This window comes from Alligator mississippiensis, chromosome 16, assembly GCF_030867095.1.
Source record: "Alligator mississippiensis isolate rAllMis1 chromosome 16, rAllMis1, whole genome shotgun sequence".
NCBI lineage: Eukaryota > Metazoa > Chordata > Crocodylia > Alligatoridae > Alligator > Alligator mississippiensis.
In genome coordinates, this window is record NC_081839.1 from 2,626,333 (window position 1) to 2,638,011 (window position 11,679).

The 11,679-nt window shown below is 55.3% G+C and overlaps 1 protein-coding gene across 2 annotated transcripts in view; it reads right to left on the bottom strand.

The window, feature by feature from the left end:
• Positions 1–11,289, bottom strand: part of EFNA2 (ephrin A2) — a 91,468-nt gene extending 80,179 nt beyond the window's left edge. Inside the window, exon 1 of one of the 2 annotated variants that reach the window (XM_019490828.2) lies at positions 10,540–11,289. In XM_019490828.2, the coding sequence (XP_019346373.2) occupies positions 10,540–10,661 (122 nt within the window). In that variant the 5' untranslated portion in view covers positions 10,662–11,289. The remainder of the gene's footprint in view (positions 1–10,539) is intronic. The other variant, XM_019490823.2, reaches the window with a different exon arrangement.
• Positions 11,290–11,679: the final 390 nt, after the last annotated feature.

Consider the following 11,679-nt stretch of genomic DNA (forward strand, 5'->3'; position numbering starts at 1 on the left):
CACGCACACATCAGCACTGCAGGAAAACTCCATGCAAAGCCGGGGCCAGAAAAGCAGCGAGAGAAGGGCAGAAATGGGAAGAGCCGATGCACAGGGCTGGCTCAGAGCCCATAGAGGCAGGGACATTTCTAACCCCGGTCCCGCAGGGCACGACGGGCGAGGTTGGGAACGGGCCCCGTGATCTCGAATCAGGGTCTTGCCTGGGTCTCAACCACTGCAGTGCCCGGGAGGGCCGTGGGGCCGGAAGGCCATTAACGAGGAGGGAAGGAAGAAATAAAAGCCTCCCTCTCCATCCGCCCAGCACATCCTCCCTGCCTCCATTAAGGACCCAAAGGGCAGCACCAAGGTGGGGCTGAGCGGGGCTAGGGAGCTGGAGATCTGCTCGTGCCGGCAGCTGTCGATCGCTTTGCTTTGTGGCATTTAAATCACTCCGGGGATCAATACGGTCAGCGGAGCCGAGGGCCCCGCTTCCTGGCATCGATAGCCGCTTGTTATCGCGCGGGTGGGGGTGCCCGGCCGTCAAGGGGACTTTCGGACAGTGCCGGGCAACCCCGAGGCGCGGTGGGTCCTGCAGACTCCAGTGCTTGCGGCCCGGGGGCCGGGTGAGCTGCGCCCCAGCCCCTTGGATTGAGTTCATTAGCAGGAGGCTAGGGAAGCAAAAGGTATGCCCCGCTTTCCCCCCGTCCTGCAAGCCAGGGCAGGCTCCCCATCCACCCCTGCCTCTGGGGGCACCTCACACCCCTTCCTCATATTGCCCCAGGGGTGGCGTCCCAAATATGCCCCGTATTCTTGCCCACCAAAAGGTACAAGGGCAGCTGGCATGACCCCATCCTGCCAGCGCTCCCTCCTGCCTTAGGCTGAAGCCTCCATCACTCTCGACATGGTTGGGGCTTTGCCAACGAGCGCAGGACCCTTCTTCCCTTCTGGGCACCCACCCTGCCATCGATGGGCAGAGAGAAACCACAGGAGCCGCCGCAACCAGGCCACGGCTTGGTGCCCGCCCCGGCACCCCATCCACCGGGTCGAGGTGGGGGCAGAGGTGCCCGCTGGACAGGTCATGCCACGTGGATACACCCCAGCTTTGCTCTTCCATACCTGGCAAGCACGGTGGGCAGAGGGAAGGGAGCTCCTTCAAGGCATCCAGGCCACTTGGCCAAGCCCTGGCTGGAAGCCAGCCCTCTCCGCTCCGCTCCCCCCCTTTGCAACGAATAGAGGCCTTTTGCAGGGGCGAGATGAAGGGGCTGCCCCCTTCACCAACCCCTTGGACAGGGGATCGCAGCACCCGCGCTGCGCCAGCCCCAACCTCACACCCAGGCTCTTTGGAGCCGGAGGCCACCATCCTCCCCCCAGGATCAACGGGACACCTCCTGCAGGACCCATGGGTTGAGTTTTATTTAAGAGGGTGGCAGGATGTTCCCAGTGCAACCAGTACAGTGCACTGGGCAGCAAGAGCCCTGCAAGGGACGGGGAAGGCGAGTGCTAAAACCCCGGGTCATTTGCCTGCTGGCATCGGCCACGGACCTCAACGCCAACACTGCGCTCGCCTGTGCACCTGTGCCAAGACCCTGCGGGGGTCTAAGGGTGACACAACGGGTCCACACTCACCCCGTTACCCCCTCTCCTCCGTGGCACCCCCAGAGCCTAGTGGGGGGCATCAGGCAGAAGCGGATGAGCAGAGCGCAGCAGGACCCAGCCCACTGCGTGCCAGCGGGTGAGAACGGTGTTGATGTCAACGGGCACGATCAGGACGGACACACCAGCTTCAGTGTTACCCACCCCAGAGCCCCCATTCACCTCTTTGCAGCCCACCCAGCACCTTGGCACACGGCTCCGCCTTGCCCCTGTGCCTGGGGGGAAGAAAAAAAGGCAACACTCCCCCCCCACTCCTCTCCCGCTTTGAGCAAGGAGGCTCATTAAGAGGTAATTAGCTCTCCAACAATGGGAAGCTATTTAGCAGCCCAGCCGCACAGCATCAACAACCAAAGGGGGGAAGAAAGAAATAAAAACACTTTAACACCTAGTAATAAATGCTGATTAACCGTCTGGGTGGACAGGGCCGGCTCTGGCCCAGCAGGCAGGCCAGGGGCTGCCAGTCCCAGTCCTTCACCTTCCTTGCTTTTCGGCCTCCCTTCTCTCCCAGGTGAGGCTCAAGCTTTTTCCTTAAGCTTCCCTAGCATTGCTAGTGGCCGACTGGGGCACCGCTGTCCTGTCTACACTACCTCTCCCGCTGTCGCTTGTGCGACACCAGGCCTCGGTGGGGTAATTTTAAGAGGCAACAGGGAGCCAAGGGGGCTGGAAAAGCACCACTCTCCGAACCGCCTGCAAACAGGCAGGTGGGGAGCGCGGGCTCCCTCCCCCTGCCCCCCGGTGACACACGAGCCCCGCATGGATAATGTCACTGATTTCCGAGACGCTTCCCAAATTCATCTTCTAAATACCAATGTGTCACTCACCGCCCGCCCGTGCCCCCCTTCCCAGGTGGATGCAGCGGGGCCGCGCATCTGCGCCGCTCCAGGCAGCACCCAAGCAGCAAGCAGCAGGTCGGCTCAGCCCGACCCACGACGGAGCCGGGCTGCCAAGAGCCCCGTTTCCCTTCCTCGCCCAGGCAGGCAGAAAGGGCTGCTCTCCTCTCCGTCATTTAGACATGCATGGGGCCTGCAAGGATGCTGGACCCTGGGGTGAGGGACGCAGCCCGCTCTAGGGTGGGATGGGCCGAGCCAAAAACCTGCAAAGTACGTATCAGCACGGAGGGGAACGACGTCCAGATGACGGCACCTTCCTGAGCAGGCTGGGGAGCAGCTGGCAAGGTTTCTGCCCCTGCTGAGGACAGCAGGGTAAAAACCAAGCTCATGACCTGCCTCTGTAGCGACCGGAATAGGACTAAAACACTCCTCCTTGGAGAGAAAGGCTCTTTTACACTACCTGGTATTCCCATTTCCATATGCGCATTTGTGTGCACACACTCATCTACCTACTTAGACACAAGCACGTGGATTCCTATAGATACACCCATACAGGCAGACGTGTTAGGGAGACGTATATGTACCTATGCAATGCAGATGAACAGAGATTCAGCCGTGTATGTACCTACAGACAAAACCAGGTGCATTTTACACAGATAAAAATAATATATAAATCTACATGCATGCCCATAGATGAATATAAATACACAGGTACATAAATAAAAAAAAGAGAGAGATTATATGCACGTTATATAGAGATGGAAATGCATTTGTGTGTGTGGATATCTATAAAGTACATAATTTTAGATGACCCCTTGGAGGTCCCTTCCAGCCCTACTACTCTATGATTTATTGTATGCATCTATAGCTATATCTTTATAAATAAATATTAAATGTAATGGGCTTCTGTTAAAATATATAGCACATCTATAACAGAATACACATATATTATATGTATGTATGTATGTGTGCGCACACGGGCATACACATTCATATTATTTCAGAGTAGTTTTAAACCCACTCTGTTGCAATTCAAAGTGCTCCCACCCCTGCCCCACACCCCACCCTGGTCCCATCCCTTTATTCCTGTGATCGGACAGGTGAACGGCACCGAGGATTTAAAGCAGGGAGCACCCAGGTGAGTGGCAAACCTGCGGACGGTCCCGCTCCACCCTAAGGCCCACAGCTCCATCCTTATATTAGGATTCTGTGCATAGCCAGCATCTGGATACCAAATGTGCAACCGGTGGGGAACGTAATTGCAATCCCTAGAAAGAAGGAAAAAGAGAGAGAGAGAGAGACAGGTAGAGACAGAGAAAATCTTGTCAGAGCCATTGGACCTGTTTGTATCTGCTGTTTATTAACTGTGCTTGCTACAGACCTTGGCTAGTGAAGAATCACTAACAGGGCTTAACGGTCTGGAAAGGAGAGAGATGAGGGGGTGGGGGGAGGGCTGCAAACGTTCTTTGTATAAAGGGAAAGGAAAATGAGTGAAAGCCACCGAGAGCTAATTGAGCAGAGGGTGGCACGCACCAGGGACAAGGGGGTCCCGATGCCCCGAAGCAGCATGCCCAGGTCTGTGCGCACCTCCCCACCCCCTTCCCCGCAGCCTGCCATAGCACCCTCACTCAATGCACAGGGGAGGAATCTGGATGCAGAAATTAGCTGGGTGCCAAAGTGTAGCTCCAACGTGATCTGAGCCTGGCTCTTTTTTTTTTTTTTTTTTTGGAGGGGTTGGTGCAAAAACCTCAGGAAACTGCTGCCAAAACCTTGGGATGGGGCAAAACGGGGAGTGGGCAGCCGGGGTCCAAACCCACATCTCCTGCTCCGGGTGCCTGCGGGAAGCAGAGGTCTGGAGGCACAGACCAGCTGGGCAGCTGGCATCAGACCTTCCTGACGTGATAGACGTGTGTGCAGATTTGCCCCGAGGGTGCCAGCCACCCTGCACAGCCCCCCATGCTCCCCGCCTGACACCGACCTCTCCCTGGGTCCTTCCCCTCACTCCCGCATTTGAAACAGCGGCGGTGTACCGAGGCCCCAATCCTTTGGGCTGTAGCACCAATAAAGACAGCAGTCAAACTGGCCAGGGAAGCTAACCGGCCTCCGTCTACACTGAGCAGAGCCTTCCCAACCCTAAAATACTGCATTTCTGGTGCTTTTTCACCATTGCATCCAACAGGTCACTAAAGCACGGTCCGTCCCTGCGGCGCGGGTGCTGGATGCTGGGCGCCCTTCCGAGATACTTCGAGCTGCAGTAGCTCAGCAGGGAGATCCCCGCTTTGCAATAAAGCGGAAGACACGGCGTGCAAAACCCCACCGCTTGGGGTCCTTCCCTACCCTACACACCCATAGGGAGCACGGCTCAGACTTCGACTGTGCCCGGCGTGGGAGGAAGGGAACCCCTCCCGCTCACATCCAAGTGGCAGGAAGGACTCCGATGCCCCGCCAGCTGGGCCGCATGGCCCTCAAACCCACTCCCCAAAAGGATCGGTGCAGAGAGAGACCCCCAAAAGTCATGCCCTTCCCATCACGAATGTCTCCACGCACTGCCATGGGGCTGGTCACCTGCCCTGTGCTCCAACTCCCCATCCCACGCCTCTAAAGAGCAGGGTAAAACCCCTGGATGGAGACCCCCCACCCCGGACCGCCACAAAACGACAGAGCGCCGAGGAGAAATCCCAGATGTGCTAACAAAACAAAAATCAGAAAATAAACCTTCCATGCAAAGAAATGACTTAGCAGTTAAATATAGGCCATGGGTAAAATCTAGATCGTTTCTGCCGCTCGTAACCAGACTGCAAATAGAGAGGGAAAATACCTAACACTTTGCACATTTCCCCTTCTCTACAGATATATAAATATACGGCTGCATGTTCAGGAATTGCATTTGGCTACAGGGAAACTGTCATTCTGGAATTACTATAACCTGCCTATTACAGAGCGGGGAACGAAAGCAAGTCTGAAATCCCCGGTCCTTGCTCTGCTTTGCAAAGGTTTTCAATCGTGCTCCAGGGTTCGGGGGCTTTACGGGGAGATGGCATCATGGCACCCGTGCAGAGTGAGGTCATTCCTTCCCAAAGACCGGAGGCAGGGGTCCCGCCGATGCCGCGGGTTTTCCAGCCCGCAATGGCAGTTTCCACCCGAATTCGTGGTCCGGGGGAGCCCCTACAACCACGTTCGACAGAACTGAGGCCCCGTCAGGTGTCATAACCTGACCCCCGTTCGGCCAGAGGACGGGTTTGGGTCTGGTTCCGATGGAGGTGGTCAGCGGTGGTGAGAGAAACATGTACACGGTGTGCATGAAACCGGCCCAGCCTCCCCTGCCTCTCACTGTGTTTTAATTTGGCCCCTAATTCTCTCCAAGGGCCCTACGTACCCAAAATGGTGTGCGACTTCTATACCAGGACCGGAGAAAAACCCCACTGCAGCAAACCACCCTGCCCTGGCCAAGCAACGGGCTGGGGGACTTAAGGGAGCACTGCCATTGCTCCAGTCTGACGTTCAAAGTGGCGAGCAAGACATCGCACGCTGACTTGTATGGGGCCCGACATGAAAGTGGCCCTGTTTACACGACTCCATGCGTGTCACATGCTATGTCATACATGCTTGGAGAGGGATCTGTGGAGAGGAAGCGCAAATGCCCATTTTGCGTGGGCAGGCCGGGCTCTTTACCGTGTCAAGGGAGCAACCAACACTTCCATCCATTAAGCGCATGCAAACACATTACTGCGCGCGTCTATGCGTGCAAGTATATCCCCGTCATATACATTATATAATCTCCTCTTCGAGTATTTCCATGCTAGCCTGCGAGATCCATTTAATACAACGCATTTAACATTTTCCAAATGCCCACTTACAATACCAATATAAATCTCTCTCTCTCTCAATCTATTGTGACTACTTATATTAACAATATGGAGAGAATGGGCAGACCGCAGCCCATCTCAATTTGCAGCTGATTTTTAATTTGGACACAATTATCAAACCTGGGCAAACGATACAGACCACCAGTGTCTACAGAGAATAGGTTATAATAATCATCATCATCAAAAAAGGGGAAAAAATGCATCTTGCCAAACTAGGTGTGTGGGTTTTCAAGATTATATGGGGCGGGGGGTGGGTTGCCATTTTCTTTTCTTTTTTTTCTTTTAATCATTTTCTAATTTCTCCATTATTAAGCATGAGGGGGAAAGAAAAGAAATCAGGACAGAAACCAAGAGACAAAAGAATTTTTTTTTTTTTTTTTTTTTTTTTTTTTTTTTTTTTAAGGTTCAACCAAAAGTATGCCCTATTGAGAGAGAAATAAATAAAAATGTCGCTTGTGCTTTTTTTTTTCCCCCCCTCTCAATGAGCAGGAAGCTCAACAGGGATTCCTGGGTTTGCTCCACCTAACAAACTGCCCTGAATTTCCACCATCCCAAAACCCAGGACACGCACAATCGGCGATGCATAATGCGGGACGCTACCGCGCTGGAAGAATTCGGACCTTTCCCTAGATCCAAATGTCGCAAATACGACCGGTGAAAACCCACCAGCTCTCTCCATTGTTCGCTCTTTTACCTATGCATATATATAATAAATATATATGGTGGGGGTTTTTTTACTTCCTCCTCCGTATTTTTCCTTGGTAGATATTGTCTTAGTCAGCGCTGGATTTTTAAAACGCTATTTTCCAGGGACGTCGCCTGCCTGTGCAATGCCAGCATGGGGGCTTACGCAGAGGCGCTGGGGCAAAACAGGGCCGTGATAGCGGGGTTTCGTGAAGCTGGGAGCAAGGGAGCGTGAGCCTTATAGCAGGCGGCTGAGCTCCTTATAACAACGGGGTCAAACACCAACCGCTCAATCTTGGCTGGCGAGCCCACTGCAACGTTCGCGTCGCGCCGCCCGCCCCGCAGTGCCCAGCGGTCACGTCCCCAGTCCCAACGCTCTTGACCCCGAAGTTTGAGCGGTCGCGTAACACACGTTGAAGTCCTATCTTTTCCGTGTGCGAGAGCCCTAGCACATGTTTGGCACTGAGCAGAACAAAAGAAAAGAGCCCAGACTGTAGAAGCTGGGAAGGAATCGAAGCTGTAACCAAAAACTTAGCGAGGGGGGAAAAAAAAAAAGAAAAAGAAAAAAAAAATCTCTCTTTTCCAACCCCCCACAAAAATGTGCGAGAGATAATAAAATCCATATGCGACGCAACCAGCCGGTAAAGACGCCGCGGCAGGGATGCACGCACAATAGGACCGAGGTCCCTGAACTTTAGGGTAACCAAGAGCTGGGCACAGCAGAAGGGACACTGCAGGAAACAGCATATTTGCAAATCCCGTTTATGCCTCCGAGGGAATATTTGATGGCTGGATAAATCCAGCTGGTGGGGAGACTCCAAGCAGCCTCTCAATCCCGTGTGCATCTCATGGTCTTATAGGTGCCTATAGATACATCGCCTAAGTGACACGCTCGTGAGACAGAGCGGCTCAGACCGCAGATCCATGCCCAAGTTGTCTCAGCAGCCCCCACGCCACATACATCACGCTCCGCTCGCCTGGACAGAGATCCTCATTGAAATACAGTTGGGAACTTGAATAAAATGTAAAAATTTCACTGGAGATCATCTCCAGAATGAAGAGTCCATTCATACTGTCAGGAAGCGGACTGGAAAATAAAAAGTTCTCTATTAAAGGTTCCCCTCTGAGCTTTCCCACAGCAAGAGGGGGAAAATCTCTCCAGCGCTGCGAATGCAAAAGGACCCCCCTTGTCAGTGGCAACATTTTCTGGTCTATTTTGCTACCCATTTGTCTGCTTCGCTCTCTATTGCACAGGGGCGCAGGGCTCGCTTTCCATACGCCCAGCCAGGGTCCACACCTGCACGGATTTCTCTCTCTGTAGGCACCGGCGATGAGCGAAAAATATGGATGCGACCCAGCCGGAAACGCCAAGATCTAATGTATTAAACCCGCAAAACGCCTGTGCCTCCAAATGCAGCGATCAGTCCCTTCAGCTCTGTACAGAGATTTTACTGACGGGCTCAACTTTTTTTTTTTAGCAGTGGAAAGTAGGATTTCCACCAAACTGCCCGTGAATTTGCCCCTTTCAAACAGCTGGGGGAGGGGGGAGGATAAATTCCCTGCAGTCTGAGTCACCTGTGTCAAGAGTGAGAGGAAGAGCCCCTCTTCCTTTCAAACTCTCTTTTTTCCTTCCCCCAAAATTAGACCAAAAAAGGAAATAGAGCAAACTTTGTTTCGGTTTGTTTTTCAAATGAACCCTCGAAAGGAGGGAATGAATTGCAGAGAAAGAGAAATTAAACCAAAACGATCAAATAGCAATTTCTTCCCCCCAAAAGAAAATAAATACCTTAAAAAAAAATAAGCCCATTTCCTTCCCACCCCTCCCACCCTTTATAGCAAGTGGGAATTGCTGCTTCTCAACCCTGAGCCCTCCACAGCCCCTGCTTTGTAGTCTGTTAGACACTGGTAGACTGAATAATATTTCACAAAAGCCATTATGAGCCTCTGAGCACAGATAACCCGTTTTCGAGTCTCGCCACCGAACCAGCCGTGGAAGCATATTTTAAATAATCCTGTGGCAATAAGTGGCAGCACAAGATGCCCTTTGTTATACCGGCTGGGTCCTCGCAGGGCACTTTCATGGCTCCCCAGTATACATTTCCCACAGTTCCGATGTCTTTTCACGTGAACTGGGAAGAGCCATGCTACCGCAACAGTGCCTGTAACAAAATACTGCCAACTCAGGGCTTTACATGGAAAGGAAAACTTGAACTTCCTCAAAGTTCACTGCCAAACGGGATTGCACTAAATAGCCCGCAGCAGAAATGGAGCAAATCGAAGAGCACGACGCCAGCACCAGGAACCCCCCCAGGCCGGTGCACGGAGCCTCGCTCCGACGTAGGGGGTGAGCATCCATCGGCAAAGGCAACGCGGCCACTTTGGGATCCGGATTTAAATATTCCCTACTGAAAAATACACCAGGCTCTGCATGGGGAAGGACCAGGCTTCCTCTGTATCCCTGGGCAGCCCTGCCGGGCTTCCTGAGCCTTTTGGAAACTTTAAAAAAAGGCACCCGAGGAAAAGACGCCGGTCTGAGCCAGGCTTCCCTGCCTCCAGTCCACCTGCCCCAGCAGGTAGGGACCAGAGGGGCATCGGCAACACCCTGGCACCGGAGGGCCGGGTTGAATTCAACCAGGAGAGAGCTCCTAAGTGACGTGTCATTGATTTTACAGTCCGCAACGGTTCTGAAAACTGCTCTGGTTTGTTCACCTTGGCTAAGCAGACTCACAACTTCCCAGAACTGACTTCTGGGGGGAAGGGAGACTTGGTGCCAGAAGCGCATCTGCCAAGAAAAACAGAATCGTAAAATCTAATGCCTATATCTATTGGGTTGACATCCGTTCTTAGCTCCAAGCAGGGCTTAACATTGACCCGACCCCCCAACACTGCCTGCAAGAAATTAAATAAAGAGCCGTTGCTTTTCAGTATTAGGCTCATTGGTAGCTGCAGTCGCTTTATTCTTTTTTCTTTAAAAAGATTATGATTTGTTACAAAATGATATCGCCCAGAATTGCCATTTTTTTTTTTTTTTTTTTTTGCAGCGGTTTCTTCTCCTAATATGAGCACCCATTTCCTGCGATGGGAGCACTGCAAGTGAAGCACACTGTCAGGGTTCACCCAATAATTAGTCCTAATAACCACACGGCCTATGCGCTCCTCTACACCCGCAATGTGTTGTGTGCACCCACATTGCCGCCGCCGCCGCCACTCCCAGGTTTACAAGGGGATGAGCTAATTGACACCATTCATTATGGAGGAATGCTTCCTTTGCAACAAGTCAGCGAGAAAAGAAAGAGAAGAAGAAGGAGCCCCCCCCCAGGAGAGGCAGGGGGATGAGCACAGCCTGCTCCCCCTCCCAGGTTCGGGCTGCCGGGTGTCTGCCCGGCTGAAAAGTTGCTGGGAACTTTTCCCCTAAAATCATCCCCCTCTCGGGGCGGTGAGCCGAGAGAGGAGCCGGGGGGGGGGCCGGGCTGCCCCGGGGCTCAGCGCTGAGGCCGCGGGCAAGGAAGGGCCTTTCGCCGCCTTACCTGGGGTTGCTCTTGTTCCAGTACACGGCGTAGCGATCCGAGATAACTTTCCCCGTCTCGTCCGTCCAGACGCAAACCCCGACCAGGGCGACCAGCAGCGCGGCCACCTCCAAATGCACCATCGTATTTGCTCGTCCTTCCTTCCTCCCCCCGTCCCCACCCCGGCTTCACGGCTTCATGGGCTCCCGCTGCTCCGGAGCAAGCCCGGCTTCATCCTGGCGCGGCAGCGGGCGCCGTCCTCCTCCTTCTCCTCCGCCCCGCGCCGTGCAAAGTCTGTGGCGAGCGAGCGGGCGGGCGGGCGGCGGGGTCGCGCCGGGATCAGCCCCGGGCCGACCGCGGGGCAAGCTCCGCTCCGCTCCTCTGGGCGCCGGCTCCCACGGCTCCGCGGCGCGGCGGGGGCGAGGGCGAGGGCGAGGGCGAGGGGGCGGCCGCCCCCCGGGGCATGCCCCGCCCGGCAAACTTCGTGGGGCGGGCGGGCGAGCGGACGGGGAGGGGAGCGGAGCGGTGCGGTATCTCCAAGCGCACGTCTGTCCGGGGGGGGCTGCAGCGCGTGAGCTCGCCCCCCGCCCTGCCAAACCGGGGGGCCGAGGCGGGCCCCCCCGCGGGCTGGGGGGCTCTGCCTAGGCCCGAGGCCCCGCTGTGGGGCTGCCCATGGCCCCCCCGGGCTGGCGAGCCCTGCGCGGCGGCGACGGCCCGTAGTAGCGGCTCCTAGTGAAGCGGACACATTGTTGCCGCCCGCCCGGCGCGGCCCATTCACAGAGGCGGGGCGGGCGCAGGCGTGGTTGGCCCGCGCGCTGGCCCCGCCCCTGCCCGCCCACGGGGGCGGGGCCACCTGCTCGGGGCCTGGCTGTGCTGGGCAAGGGGCACGTGGTCTAGTCCTGGCTGTGCTGTGGGGGCGACTGGCTCGTGCTGGGGGGAAACTGGTCCAGTCTGGGTGTGCTGGTGGGGAAACTGCTCCAGGCCGGGTGTGCTGGGGGGGAACTGGTCCAGTCCAGGTGTGCTTGGGGGGACTGGTCCAGTCTGGGTGTGCTGGGGGGGGGGGGAAACTGGTCCCCTCCTGGGTGTGCTGGGGGGCACCTGGTCCAGTTTGGGTGTGCTGGGGGGGGGGACTGGTCCCCTCCTGGGTGTGCTGGGGGGGAA